The sequence below is a fragment of the Carcharodon carcharias genome, chromosome 17 (assembly GCF_017639515.1).
Source record: "Carcharodon carcharias isolate sCarCar2 chromosome 17, sCarCar2.pri, whole genome shotgun sequence".
Taxonomy (NCBI): Eukaryota; Metazoa; Chordata; class Chondrichthyes; order Lamniformes; family Lamnidae; genus Carcharodon; species Carcharodon carcharias.
The window spans coordinates 86,979,531-86,995,604 of NC_054483.1; the positions used below are offsets into that span (position 1 = coordinate 86,979,531).

Genomic DNA, 16,074 nt, shown 5'->3' on the forward strand with positions numbered 1-16,074 from the left:
TAAAGGAAAGCTAGCCTTTTATTCTAAAAACTTGAAAAATCGTTCTAAAAGATAATTTTACTGCTCCACTGTTAGCAAAAGTGCAATGAGTGTTTTGGAAGGGCAGTTTGGAATGTGCAGGTTTTATTAATAACATACTAAGTGTCACACATTTAACATTTCACCAAATGCACTTAAAGGGGTATTTTTAAGTGAAAGTGGAAGTCACAAGGAAGGACTCTGAGGCAGTGCTGCTGCTACAATTTAAAACTGCGATGTTCCATAATCAGTTTAATATGTCCCAATACGGAAACTAATCTGCGAAAGACATTATTTTTCAATTCCCACAGAATCCATTTTTAAGATTTTTCCATAATAGATTTATGTCAGTAATATGCAGTTTGCATACATAAACCACTAACCTTGCTGACTTGTACCCAGAATCCTGTCACTCATGAAGCAAGGCATAAGAGACAAAACAAAATCACTGACATGGACAAACAAGTCCTGCATCAACCAACATTGCAGCTCTGCTGTGAAAGAATATATCTTATAAAAACAGATGGTGTTTTCCTGTCTCCCACTTATATGCACAAAAAAGTAAAATTACAAGGCACTTAGTTGTGATGTTACTGCTTTCACTGATAGGTTTAATGAAAAATCACTTTCTCAATATTGAAATGTCGTGTGTGCGCGAGATAAGAGGAACATTTTGTCTTTTTACTTTCGTTATAATAAATTCCATACGAAAAATTAAAACACCACAAATTAATTTAAACCCAATAAATAAATTGACTATTTATATCGTAGAATGGTTTACAACATGTGAAACATGGCATATTCTTCAGAACTAAAAAGCTTTCTTCCTCTATAGTTCAGTCCCTAATTCAAACATGTATATATTTAATTAAAATTAATTGAAACCACTAACTTTTAAAGGAATACTTTAATGAAACCATACCTCACTCTTTCTTTATCATCCCCCCCCTTTTATCCCCTCTCTTATCCTCTTCCAGATGGATAAAAATAACGGTTATAGCTTCATTCAGGAACAAACTGATAATGTAATTTGGATGAAAGTAAATAGCTACCCGGCCGAGGCATACGCACCACAGAAGGGCTACACAAACTTGTAGAGGAAATCCTAATCAAATTTGGGTTGGCAAAGTGCATTCCTTACAATCCACACAATACCAAAACCAATTCAATTTTACTGGTTGTTATTCACAAAGAATGGGCACCCGCGTCTGCCCATTGTGCATTAATAGCCCTACTCCAACTGTTAGGGCCTTTTGTCGCCTGCCTAAATTGAGCCTTCTGTGCGGTCACAAGTCCTGCGAGCATGGCTAGGGTGAATGTGCAGAGCACCAGCAGTGCATTCAATACTAAAAAGGGGGAGTGTTCGTCTTGTATACACAATCGAATAAAGTTCTTTTACTGCACATATGCCACAGTCAGATGAACCAAGTCTGAGTCCAGAGATTTTCTGTTCAGTAACTCCTTTTTTAGCTGCAGATTAATTGTTGCTTACACTTCACTTTAAAACTTGTGCCCCCTTTTCAAGTAAACTTTTGTTAGGAGGAGATTAGATTTGTTAAATAAAAATGTCTGTGTAAGCAGTGTTTTGGGGTTTAACCCTCCGTGCTGTAATTTTAGATTGTCTTTATTATTGAACCCTGAGACTTTTCAGTCAGTCCAATGGTAGTAACCGACACCCCAGCCCCCACTGCTTTGTTTCTATCAAAATAGCCTCTTTCAGCTAGAGCAGGGAGAGCTGTCTCGGCAAATGAACTGCTCTTTCTCACCAGATGTGTAACCGTGTTTCGTCTTTCACTAGCGACAAGCTGGAGCCAGCTTCTTCCGTTAGCTGGGCCCATTGCTACATGTCTTACAACAACACAAATGTAAGGCCCTTCCTTTGCACATATGTTCAACTCATTTCCCAATGAAGTTACTATTCGAGAAACACAACATGGTCCCTAGCAAACTAACCAGCTGTTATGCATTACTGTATTTACCATTATAAGTAAAAGATAACAGTTGATTTTAGTTAGTTTATGTTTATAGTAGTTTATAACCAAACCTCATTAAAATTCTGTTATATTAAACTCGCTTGTTTAGTAAACATTTTTCCTTTGGCCTAGCTGAATTTGGCAATGGGACTCAAATCTTGATGATAAGGATCCCTAATAAGAATGACTAATCTGCTGATATCCGAGTGTTGTCCACAAAATTGATTATATGTTAACTTTAATAAAAGTAGTTTTGGGTACAGAGAGTTAACTGCATGAATAAAAAAATAATTTCTTTTCTGAATTACAGTTTCAATGACACAATTAGGGCAATATATAAAAAGTTATTAAAAAAAAGATAACGTTTTATGTTAAAGTCCACATCCATTATTTGTTAACTGGTAGTTCCACTGAAACAAGTGCTTTTTATTTTCTCTTCAGTGTAATCTGTGGAAGCTCTGCCAAGTACAGGTTAAGCTCCCTGAGATTTCACTTCCTGTAGCCCTGTCTGTCAATCACCTTCTGGCTTCTGCAGTGGAAACCCCCTTCACTAAAGCTAGGAATTTCCATCTGTAAGTCACAATATACCCCCTCCCCCATACCAATCCCTGTATTCTTATAAGTGATTAAAGATTTGTGGAAGGAAATGAATATACTATTACATCATTTTTGGCTAAAAACCAAACATCTTGAATCGCAGATTCAGACTTTATAAACTTTGTTACTAATACTTTGTTCAAACAGCTCTATTTCCACTTTCATGGTTTATTTTCTCTTAAGGCTATAGAAAGAAATCTTGTTGATTTGCTGATATAATCGCCAATTTCTTTAACATGGAATAATAGTGTTCTGATTTTGGGAGATTTTTTTCCATAAACTAACGCAATTTATCAAAGACATCCAAACAAAATTACAGGCTATGGCAGTATCTCTCTTTTTCACCTGATAAGACAGAAACAGAAGCACGGAATGGTCTCTATCAGATTACTTCACTTTGTATAGTTTTTGACAGCTTGGCTTGTCTCCCCTTCCCTTCCTGCTATTCTCTCATTCTCTCCCACATATGCTATTCTCACTATCTCTTTGTATGTTAGTAGCCTCCTTTTTCTCCAATTTTACTCTCTCACTTTCTCTGTAAGCTCCTTCTCCTCTCTGCAGCCTTCCCCTGTCCCAGCACCACCACCACCACATCAACGCCAACCCCCCAACCCCCACCACCCAACACCCTCAGCAAAACACTGTCCCTTTTTCTTGACATTCTACCATAGTCTTTGGTCACTGAGATATATTTAGTTTTGAAGACTGAATGAACAAAGCACTTCTCCATTTTTTTTGTTTTTCCTTTATAGCACAAGATATGTGAGACGGTCATAAATAACGCAGAAATGTTCACACCTGTGTACTTGTATGGAGACTGCACTTGTAGTTTCTCCTGACCTGAAATGTATTTTCTACTGCCAAGCTCATTAATCAGAAATATACTGCAGCCTTGAAATCTGTGCAGAAACACCAGAAGGGTAGAAACAATAGTTTACGCAGAGGACTTGCGGTTTATTTGGTACAAGGTACACATTGGAAAGCGAAATCAAAGCACAACAAAAAGCTGAGAAAATATCAGCCCTATGTTATAATGTTGATATGCTAATGTACATGAGAAAGTGAGGAGGAAACTTAACACTAAACTGTGCTGCTCTAATTACATTATGCAGATGTAATGACAACATGCCATTCAAAGAAGGTTTCTATATAATCTCTAAACATACAGTGGAAACCACCAACAATCACAGCTTTGCATTAATTGTCCAAACACTGTAGCATACTAAGTGGTAGATAACAAAACAATGTTTAATTTAAAATTATTAAAATTTTAAAACCCTGCTTGTCAGTCCCAGGCTTAGCCAAAACATAAATGGCATTCAAGAAGACAATGAATTAAGTTTTGTTTAATGTCCCTTTCCAGAGATTCTAATTTACATTGCATTTTTAACAAAACCGTTGACCTTATAAAGGCTGGCATTTGTACAGCTTCAACAGAGTAGGGTTTAATCATGCTTTTCCAAAGCCATAAGGGAAAATGTTTTAACTGGTGTTGGATATGGACTAGGAACAAAAACACTGGGATTGGTCAAATGTTTATTCTCACTGCTTCCGAAAACAGCCTGACAAGAAGATGTAAAGGTCTGGGGAATAACCCATCACTGTTCCTAGGGTCTAGTAATAATCATACATAATCGTTTGGAAATATAGCTAATAAGAAATATAATGAATGTTAAGCAAAATCGGCATTAGGCACAAATTACATGATATTAATAGTTGAACAGGTGCAGAAAGGCGCTTTAAATGAGGTAAATGAATAAAATGTCCCAGAGCACAACTGTGTGCACTGACAAAAAGTCAATCACATGAATTATTCAACAACTGAAGCTGCCAGCAAAGGTCAGCTTTCTTTGACCTTTGTGACAGGAAGTGAAAGGAAGCAACGTTGACTAAGAAAACTAAAATCAGTCTTCAACTACCATAGTACTATCACTTCAAAACTGAAAAACCCTTAAATTACAGTCATAGAATAATTAAAACTTTTCATTCTAGTCCTCTTATATTAGTTTCCTTAAAAAAGTATTATTTGAAAAATATTGGCCTTTCTCAACAATTACATGTTAAATGATAGCAACAAACTCAAAATGGTTTAAAAATCACGAATTTACATTGCTTCAGAGGTATTAAAAAACATAATGTTTTCTACATAAATTCAAAGGTCAATGAAAATATTTTAGAAACCAGCAGGCTTGAAATTCAGTAACAGCTGTTAAACCTGACTAAACTTTTCACTAAACTAAAGCCATTCCAATCGCTCCAAGAGAGAGAAAATGGGATAAACAGATGTCTGGCTGCTGTACAGGAAAATAGGACACACTTGGAATGATAAGTCTCCTGAACTGTACAGAAATGCCAGATCTACAGGGGATGCCAGTTACTACAAGTAAAGATGCCAACTTGCTATTTGACTGCACGGGTGCCACTGGGAACATTCTGCTGTGTGTGCTATCCGTAATGTATCGTGAACCCATTTAATGTATCCCAGCACAGCTACCAGAGCTCTCACCAGCGCATTGCTGTGCTGTGTTGTGATTGTAATATAATCCTGCCTCCTCTTGTCTTCCTCAACAATCAGTCTTTTCAATTTTCAACAGTTGGACATTGCATCCATCTACATTGAACCCACACAGGGAAGGAAAAGGCAAGAGGATGTACCTTTCCAGGAATTTCCGCAGTTAGCAATAAAATACACTATGCTAGCACGGAAGAATTACTTTAGCCCAGATTATGGTTCTAATTTAAACAATTTTTGCAGCATCCTGTAATCATTTAAGACCATCAAAATGTATGGGTGAAAGAGGATTTATCTCTTTAGATTCATGAGATATAGACAATGGATGTTCTGAATAAAGAACATCTGTTTTTTGTTTTCCCAGAAAACATTATTTTACTATGAAAATGATATTTTCATCCTGCTCAGCAGAACAACAAAGCAAATGTGTTCTTTCTCCACCCCTTTCACCACCTCCACCACCCCCCACCACCATCCCCCCACCCCCTCCCCACCATCCCACCCACCCTCCCACTGAATACATTTAGGTCAGAAGACTTTCCTTTAAGCAGTTTATTTGCAATAAGCTGCTATGTTATTTTTTTCACCTAACGATGGACAATGGTTTTGATTTACGGAACACTGCTTGGACTTGAGCTGGAACAAATGTGTGGTCATAGATCTCAATTCAAGATTGAATTATTGGTTCATATCCCGAGGACAAGTATGCCTTATCTGTTCAGAACCTGCTAAATGTGTCCGAGGGCAAAAAGGAACTGGTAGAGCGTGCTCCCTGTGATTCCTTTTAGAACCAACTAGCCAAGTGATGAGATTGCTCACCGGGGGACTCTAAGCCATACAACAAAACAGGGGGAAAAAAATTCTGCAAATGTAGGTTCTTACTCCAACTTTGTTTTAATATGTTGAAAGACATGTAGCACCAATATGGTCTCTATTTGGATCTACATGTTTATGTTTTACCGATAACACTTATCCAATATTTATCAAGACTATCAACTTTTTCACCCTTCTTTCTAACTAGATTTGCGTATAGCAGGAACTTTACAGTCCTACTAGAGTCCCTCAGTTTCACCCCAGTACTTGGTATATAGCATAGCATTAAGCTCATTAGAACTCCTACATTTGCAACTCTTTTGTATACTTCAAGTAAATTTAGAAACAAGCACCAGATTTCTCATAAATATTTTAGTTTCTGGCATTTGCTCCAGTTATTACTGTAAACCACACAACAGTTATTCTTAAAACTCATTAACACGTTTTCCTATGGTTTTCTTAGGCAATAAAACACAACTGTTTTATAAAGAACCATAAGATGATGTAAAAAAGAAGATTCAGTCACCATGCGTATTTTTCTATTGAATGTCTATAAATTTTGCAGTTATTTCTTTTCAAATATTTTGAAATAAAATGTTCTAATTATGTTCCTGAAGAAGCCCTGCAAATGCCTTCAAACTAAGTTATCATATTATATTATTATTATGATTTATTGCATAAATTTTAATTCAATGTATTAGGCTTGCTATTTCACCTTTGCCTATAATAGACCTGTTTTTTCACATAAATCATATTGCAGGTTATAATCCCATCACTATTGATAACACAATAAATGTACAATATTAATGTGTCCTTAAATTACATCATAATATCTGTTCAGTACATATGCTCAATAGCCACTGTAATGAAACACATACTAACCCGAGTCATAAAATGCAAAATAATTTTTATAACTTTCAGCCAGACAAATGCAATGAAGAATGCTGATAACATTGAGAAATATTACGAAAAAATATGCAGTGCATTTATTTCCAATAATCATTTAACAAACTAAAAAGTTGCTTGTGTTATAATTGCACTCTTTATGTAGAAATTCTACTTTGAGTCCATAAGGACAGAAACACTAAAGACAAATATAATTGTATTGATTTTTCAACACCAAGTTCCTCAAACTGTTGAACCTGCCTTCAATTGCCTGACACAATCCCAGAGTGATGGCAACAACTGGTCTGCCCTATTTGATTACTAATAAGAAAGATGTCCCCTCTGTCAGATAGCTAACATTCTCCACTAAGCAAACAGCTATTCCAGCTAATCAAACATTGGCATTGCTCTCTACTGGTGGTGCATATTTCGTCAGGCTTAACTTAGGGTCTTTTCCTGGTTTAATTTTCAGACAGTGAAACCAAAGTTCATATTCAGAAGATACCTCAGTAATGAAAGTGGCTGAAACTCTATCTTTATTCAAAACGCACAAAAGATTTGAGTTTAGAAGCAAATTATCATACCTATACTTTGCAATAACTTTTAATATGTGCCGGCAGCTATTTTATACAAATTAAGTACCAGAAGCCTTTCAGCAACATATATTTCTAACAAAAGGGGATAATACGTAGCTAAACATTAAACCAATTACAACTAAAAGTAACGTAAAATACGAAGTTACTCAGAAACAGATTAGAGCACATATCTGCATTTAAAGCCAAAAGCTCTCTAGGCATAAAATACTCTTCACAGTGAGCATGGTGGCAGATGAAACTGCTTCCCTTGACAACTCACAAGCAATTACTGAATCCCCACAGAGTGAGCCACCAGGTTTCCAAGTCAACCCACCTGTGCATGATAATGCAAAAGGACAACAAATGGAACAATGCAGAATGAGCTAAATGCAAAACTGAGGGTAATGGGCATCAAAGAATAAAAATACTTTCATACCTGTCAATAATGACGGGATCTGAGGGAGTTTCATTTCTGTTGCCACAACTTTTTTTGTCACAACACCGGCTATAAATAAAATAAATAGTCAAAAGTACTTTTTAAAATAAATCATTACACCCCCCCTCCACTGTCCCCACCCTACCACTGCTTTCAACCTCAATATTATCATGGCCAGTTCGCAAGCACCACGATGGCAATATTAAAAGATTGGAAAACAACATGTTATGGTGTCTCTCTTTGCGTTGATCTCAGAAAAGAAAGAGGCAGGAGGCTTGGGAATAAGTTTTCACAGCTTCCGCTTTTGTTTACCTCTAATTGTCAAGCTGTTATTTCTGGAGAAGATGCAAGATGCCACCTTCAACCAATATTTCTGTGGGGCATTTATTAATTGGAACCATAACAGTCTGTATGCCCCTTTTGCTATTTAAAAAAATATTTGTCAAATATGTTTCATAAATATAATTGAAATTAGAATATGGCAAATATAATACATGATTATATCTTTAAAAATCATAGTTGTATAATGGTTACATGTCTAAATTGGCTAAATTAACACCATATGGTAGGCAAAGTATATAAAGCCTTTTAAATCTGACAGCTAAAGTGATTAAAGAAAGTCTACAGTCTTCCACTTACAGCTTAAATCACATCTGTGCTCTCTTCTATGTTAATTGCAATACATGCAGTGGTGGATAATAAAGGAATTTCACTTTATTGGTTGTAATTTATATTTATTACCTAGTGTGGGGAAAACTATGCTTTTGTATATTAGCACTGTTACAGTACGTTTTAAGTGAAATGACATTAAGCAATAAGTATAATAGCTAGGAATAGTATGCCCCTTAGAGTATGATACCTGCTACTGTAGCCTGAAATCCTGGCTGCACTTCCTGATCAGCTCTGTTCTAACAAGCAACTATATTTCACATTCAATACATACAAAATCAATGATGCATTTTTATTTCCCTTGTAGGGTGAAACTCTTATGGCAGTTAGAAAAAACAGGTGGGAAATTGCTCTTCTGACACAAATCCTGGTGATGTGCATGCTATCTAACAACAGAATGAACAATGCCTCACTGCTCCAGAGAAAAGGTTAACTGACAGTATCAAAATCAATTCTCACATACATGAGCTCAATAAGTACAAAGAGTTCCTTTTTTTATCAATAACAGATTATGGCTTATCTGTGGTTCAATGTAGTGAAGAACAGGACAGTAAAATGACTGAATGATCTCTGACTCTTATAGCATCACTGGCAGATGCATCAACTAATTATAACCTGCTTTTGTTGTTTTTCTTTAAGTACTTTAGAGTTGCAGAGGAAATATATTAATCAGGTGCAGCAAACAGCATGTTAGATTTAACTTTCCCCAATGCTCAAGACCTAAGTAACTACTAACAGTTCTAATGTTGGTAATGAAGTTTCTCTTACAGTTACTGAAACATAACTTCCACATTTTACTTCTGAAATGCAGTAACCCCTTTCACTTATGTGGGTGGAGAAAATTTGCTTTATTTAGTGTCAAAGGGACAATGTTTTCAACTGTTGGTATGCAAAGAAATAATTATAATTTCCAATATGAAATTTACAATTGTTAAGCGTCTGCACCGTTGTTGCAAACAGTTATGTCTTCAGGCCTGCGTGTTGAATAGAGGATAATTGTGTGTAACTTTTCACATTGACAAAAGCCCACTCGCAAATATAAGTAGCTTACCTGCACATTATTTCGTGTGTAAGGAGAACTCTGCACATTTCGGGGTTTTTGTCTTGACCTTCGTATACTATCGGCTGAAGCAATTATCAGAAAAAACAACAATCAGCCATTTAACATTGAAAAGTTGCCATCAGCAATGACAAAATGCCGCTAAACCTGGTTATGCAGAAACATTGGCCTCTTTTTAAAGGTGAAGATAGTTTTCCGATCATTCTCCATGACACTTTCCCTGTTGTCCATTAAACCAACAAACTTCTAAATTTTTAAGGGCAGATGAAATGGAAAAGGCCCGAAAACGGGCGCCCTGCCATTCTGAAACCCACGGTCACGTTTATATCAGGTAGAGGTTGCACTTAAGTAAGGCGAAGAGTGGCTGTCATTCCCAGCTATTAATGACATGTCATGTTAGATTCTGATTATGTATTTGATGAGGTGGGGGCAAGGTTTCACTTGGGTGTCACCTCGACAAAGACGCTAATTGCTAAATAACCTCACGTTCGCTTCGCATCAGCCCCCACTGTTGTTATTTGGGGTGTTAATGGTTTTTATTTTGCGGCGACCGAGCAAGTTTTGGACCAAAGTAGATTACGCTGTGCCTTGCGTCGTCGTTTTGCTTTCCCTCCCCTCAAAAACAAAACAAAACTGCGGATAGTTTTTGTGACTTAACTCATGGAGCGAATCTGGTGTTTATTTTTCAATTACACACAATGATTTTTTTCTCTAAAAAGACAGTCTGGGAGTACGGTTGAGTAATTATTGAGCATTCGCTCTAACAGCAGCCAGATGGTGGGAGCTCTAGGTGTAGTCAGTCGCCCTCTCCTCGCTAGCCTTTCAGCGACTCTTCTCCAACGAGCAGTGCGCACAAACGCACAACGCTTTTTTACAACTCAGCTGAGCGCATCGGATCCCCAGCTCAAAGCTGTCTGCTCCCTTATTATTCAGCTAACGAGATTCACTTTCCCCGCATTGTAACCAACGCACAGCTCGGAATGCTCCCCCCCACCTCCCTCCCCATTTGTTGCCACCAAAATGCAAGAACACGTTATGTTGGAGAGGTTAGGGCGCCCCTTCTCAAAATCCTTCCCTACGCGCCTAGTGGTTTGCGTTTTCTGCTCCCACTTTACTGCAAAAAAATCTGAATCAATAAATTAGTTGTCTGCGCCTTTGGCTCTTTGATCAGTTACAGGGCTATTTCCCATCAATCAAGTGAGGAGATTAGCGCTTTTGAAAAGCCTCATTTGCAGTATTAAGATAGGAGGATGTGTGGCTAAATGAGCAGTTATCTTTTAAAATAAGATAGCTATCCTTCAAACCAAACTATTCGCAGGCACTGTATACACCCTTTTAATTAGGCTACGGCGATCCCGACAAACACGTAGTTATGTAGATAAACTGGGAATATAATCACACTGTGTCAACTTATTGGGCACTGAAGGACGTTAAGGGGGGGGGGGGGGGGGGGGGGGGGGCGGTTTCCGACCTATTAAAATAACTGTTGCAAAGGGGAAATAGCACTGAGGGGGTTCATGATAGCTGTCAATCGCTTGTCAGGTTGAAATCTTTAATTCAAAAATTCATCATTTGTGGGTCATTTTATGATCTGTGTTTACAAAAAAAATATATCAACGTTATTTGAAAACTGTCTTCTCTTTACAATTCGAGCAATCCCTGCTTGATCATAGCCTTGAGTTGTACATTTGAATTCTGAGTCAGAAATCTAATTTCATAAGATGAATGTATAGCACAGGTCGAGTGGGTTACGTATCAAAGCCGCTTGACCAAAAAGTGCAATAATCAAAGCGAAAATAACGGTTTCCAGCGGGAAGAAGAGGGACCCAGTCGTTCGGGCAGCTTCTTGAACGTTGCTCTTTATTTGTTTTATTTACAATGTCTTTGTGGCAACATTACAGTGTAAGGGGGAGGGGGGGGGGGACTGTATTGTGGGGAGATGCTGAAATATTTGGCGACTTTCAAGTAAAAGTGTGAACGTGCCGGCTCCCGTGGCTAATTACTGTGCAGTACTTTTGATCAACCGCACTTATCATCTTTGAAGTTGCAGAAGACAGGCTAAATAATTTAATAAGCAACTGCCTGTAATTATGTTATTTACAAGGTATGACAGACAGATGATAAAGAAATACAGCTGATCTCAGGGAATGGACTGTTTCATGACCCCTGGCACACCCTCTCAAAGCTGCAGCTTCTGGGCAGGAACAAAAGTGGAGCTGAATTATGGAGACTGGGCTGAGAGGTGAATTGGAACTAGAAGAGGACACGCTGACTTTTCACCTGAACGCATTTAACTCCGGAGACAAATGGAGGAGCCAACTGCCAAATCTAGTTCTACAAAAATAAAATCACGCCTTACTTCGCAAAGTGCTAACTTTGACGCCAGCAATTTTGAAACACACACATAATAGTCCAACTTATCCAAACACATATAAAATGTGGTTTATTCCAGGTCAAGCAATTCATTTAAAATGCTTCAACATGCAAAAGTGTCGCTTTCCTAGCAACATGTAAAACTGTACAATATTGGGCCCTGAGGGGAGAGGAGATAAGCGGTTGTAAACTTTATAATGCAAAAATTAACGTGTACTTTTTTTTGTGACTGTCTCACCTGTTTGGTCATTGAATCGATGAGCCTGACATAGAGATCCTGTTCTGTCCGCACCCCTAGAAATAAAGTAGTATCAAATTTAACGGTACTTAAAAAGGGAAACGCATGTTATCAATGGAAGAGCCGTATCAACATCCAGGTCATTCAAAAATATAAAGATAAGTTTGCGTACTATACCGCTCTGTTAATTTGGCAAAATGTGGAAACTGGTGTCCTTGTAATGAACGCAGTAAAATGCGCTGATAGGCGATAAAACAGGAATAAAATATTCGTCACAGAAATAAAAACTGTATCCCAAGAAATTCATGAATTCTTGACATTTATTGTAAATTTTATGTTTAGTTGAAATGTGTAATTTGTAGTGCAGTGGAGCGTGGAGCGCTGGTCTTTAACGGGGTGAATGTTTGTCTCACACTTTCTCTATTTTCTTTTTTCGCAGTATTCCATAATACTCGAAGGGCATTGTCACAGATGTCACAGATACCCTTAACATTTTGATTATGATATTCAAATTTGGACTCCATGGTCAATTGTGGGCAAAGCAAGCCAAGGGCACTGCTTTAATCTTTTTGCTCTGAAATTTTACTTTAAGCAATTGTTTCACAGCCTGCGTTTGACTGCTTCAATAAAGTGCAATCTATTGCTCCCTAGATTACCGTGCAGCACCACGAAAAGGGCATGAAATTAAAACATCTTAAAATTGAACGTGGACCCTGCTTAAAGGTGTGGGGGGCAACCTCATGCTCACTTCTAAAGCAAATTGCCCGATAAATCAGGAAAAGCTACGTTGAAATGCTTGTCTTTCAAGTTTCATTTTACACTCAAATGCTAGCCAGGTAAGACTTCAAAGTTACATAAACAGTGATTAATATCTACACCACATGACTCGCATTCAAACTCCATTAAAATACATAAAGAAAGAGCAACCAGTACAGCTCTCTGGGTCAATTCAATTCAACTTACCATTGCTGTACAGTAACTGAAGTTTGTAGTGTATTCCATTGTTGGTTTTCTCATTATTTGGCTCCTAAAATCAACCATTATAAATGAGTAATTATATCGTTCATTGTAATCCATAGTTTATTTTTCATGTCTCTTTTAATGTAATTGTTTATAATTGACTGCTTCCCATGTCAGTATCTGACTTAAGAATGTGGCGAGCTCATGGATTCTATCAATAGGAAACACTTTGCTTTTAGGCTTTTGTAATAAAATAATATTTACACACAATGTCATAAATAGGCAGTTATTTTTCTTAGCAGCCGAGAGCTGTTAGAACAAGCAGAACTACACGTGGTTTGGGCGCCTCTTGAGTACCGTTATGCTTGTTAGTTATTGTGCACTTAAAGAGAAAATGATTTCTACGGTGAGCAACTTACTTTCTCTTTCTCCACAAAGTCTACATAAGCTGTTCTCTCGATCTCGACGGGCTGCCCCTGCCTGTCGTAAAGGGCCAGGACGAAGTGGAAAAAATTGGATTTTCTTAGGTTTGAGGGCGGCTGCTTTTCAAAATGTGCCCGAGCCAGACCCACGCCGCTGCGGGAAAACAATAACAGTGTTATCGGTGAGAATTAGCTGCACTGGAGACAGAGAGCAACTGATGAAAAACATGGGAGATGGGAATCACATTTGGGAGACTAGAGATTTCTTGATTTGTCGCTAGCAGTAATATGATGTAATGAAAGGGAAAGTGAAGGGGAGCAGAGGGAGAGGGGGTAATTGATAGCGTATTGAGGGGATTTGGTGATTTCGGGTCGATATGAGAAACATAAAAAAAAATCAGATGGAAAATAATATTTGATTATACATACCTCTGGGCGGCCGTGTTAGCATCCACTACCCCAGCAGTGTGCATCCATGATCGGACCGGATTCATCCCACTTCCTAGCGGTTCCTCTTTCATGGTCGTCCCACCTCTTGGTATATTTTCCTGGATTCCAAACATTAAAACAATTTTTTTTTCTCTGCAAAACCAGCTCCTGTACGGGTTGAGGGTGTAGGAGATGTCAGCTTTTTTTTCCCACGGCGGATGAAGGGGGGGAAATAGATGAGAGATGACTTAGCTCGTTATGATCAGTAAGAGAAAAGCCGAGTTCAGACTTGCTTCCTCTTCAAGCTGTCCCGCATTTGGCACGACATAAACAATTTCAGGAGTAGTTCAGCGCTAGTTGGATCGTGATCCGTTCTGGAGAAAAGTACAACTAGCGGGAAATTTGGTTTAAGAGTGGAAAAAAAAATGTTGTTTGTTGATGTTGTTCTCTCAGTGTGGTGTCATCCTGCCACAGCATCAAAGGTATTCTGCTCAGGACACTGCTGAATCGACCACTTCTGACAAGGTTCTCCTGCTCCAAAAGACAAATAAACGAAAAATGATTACCATAGAGGTGTTCCTGGACACAGGAGAGGTTGATTAGGGCCTTTAGCGTCTCAGAGAATGGATGGAAACATACAAACTCAGCCCTCTTTCCCCTAGGAATGGATCCTTTCCCGGGAGCCAAAACTCTAAACCCCCGGGACCAGCGCTGACAGATTCTGACGTTTAGGGGAGGAGACAGCGGCCATGTATGGAGCTCTGATTAGCATAGCCAATCGGATTGCTGCGTGGCCTGTGATTGACAGCTCCAACCTGAGCGCCTTGATGAGCTGCCCTCCTTTTTCTTTGCACTCCCTGTGTATTTTTTTTCCTCCCTTGTACTCAAATTGACAACCAATAAAATCAAATGCAGAAAGTATTATTAACATAATGAATCCTTTAGGAAAAAAAAATATACAACGCACATGAGTTGTTTGTCTTCAAACAGAAATGAAAGGGATAAAGTTGTTACCTTAAACACAAACCGCAGTGGAGGAAGCTGAGAGAGCCATACGCGCAGCAAAAAAAAAACTTGCGGCTGAAGTTTGAATTAAAAGTTATAAAATACTATGTGTGAAACGTTCTCGGGCCTTAAACCCGATTTATATCCAGTCATTGGAGAACAACTGTCCGGATATTAAACAATCTGGAACAAACCCTACCTGAAAAATGAATCACAATTCTGTTTTTCACGGAAATTGGGAGGAGGGGGTGGGGGGTGGTGTTGACTTTAATATTTATTTAAAACGATACGTCCTTGCGAAACAATGTGCCTTCTTTATGCAGCTTGAAGATCAATTACTAAATGGCGTTCTTTCTTGTATCCATCAGGTCGTGTTATCAATTAAGGTTAAAAGATCTGGGAACGTCCACTGAATCAATATCCACATTATAAGGTACATTTATAAGAAGCAATATAAGGGCTGCGTTGCGGGCTGTGTATCAACACAAGGAGCAGAAGAGTTGAAGTTAGATGTTTTGAACACATGCGATCACTAGGAATTCCTGAAGATCCACATGTATTCCTAACTAGATTTTTGTTGACTAAAACTAGTCTTTCAGAGGTATTAGCTGGTGCCCAGAGGAGGGGACCCCAGGGACGGAGGCTGCCCTGTGCTTTTTTTTACTAAAGGTAAGAGCACAGGCTAGAGGGAGAGAGAATCAGGGATAGTCACTTACCCAATGATCAGCTCTTTCTCTTCGTTCGTATTAGCAGTTCCATCCTTTTTTTGACAATTGGCACCGTACGTACGCTAATATTTTAATTAATCGGTGAAAATCGAACTCCGAATTTTGTTATCAGGGGACACCATAACACTTGAATTTCAATACTCCGCTGAGGGTGAGAAAGAGATGTGTTAGAGCAATCTATTTTCTGGTGTTGGGGGGTTAATGACTATTGCGACAGATAAGTGAATTATCAAAGCTGTTGCTATTCCGATTTCAAAATCCATTACATTGCTGGCGTCTAATTAAATACGTAAGTATAATAAAATCATATTTTATGGCGATTGAAAGTAATAAGATTAGTCTTCAGAAGCAATCATCACATATTAAGATGCCATATAGATC

The 16,074-nt window shown here is 38.2% G+C and overlaps 1 protein-coding gene across 7 annotated transcripts in view; it reads right to left on the reverse strand.

Moving 5' to 3' along the window:
• Window positions 1-15,742, reverse strand: part of ebf3a (EBF transcription factor 3a) — a 132,154-nt gene extending 116,412 nt beyond the window's left edge. For 5 of the 7 annotated variants that reach the window (XM_041209541.1, XM_041209539.1, XM_041209542.1 and 2 more), the window contains exons 1-6: window positions 13,961-14,623; window positions 13,529-13,685; window positions 13,113-13,176; window positions 12,150-12,205; window positions 9,530-9,603; window positions 7,810-7,878 (exon numbers count right to left, since the gene is read on the reverse strand). In XM_041209541.1, the coding sequence (XP_041065475.1) occupies window positions 7,810-7,878; window positions 9,530-9,603; window positions 12,150-12,205; window positions 13,113-13,176; window positions 13,529-13,685; window positions 13,961-14,094 (554 nt within the window). In that variant the 5' untranslated portion in view covers window positions 14,095-14,623. Of the gene's footprint in view, window positions 1-7,809; window positions 7,879-9,529; window positions 9,604-12,149; window positions 12,206-13,112; window positions 13,177-13,528; window positions 13,686-13,960; window positions 14,624-15,681 lie in introns of those variants that run through there. The other 2 variants (XM_041209537.1, XM_041209538.1) reach the window with 2 other exon arrangements.
• Window positions 15,743-16,074: the final 332 nt, after the last annotated feature.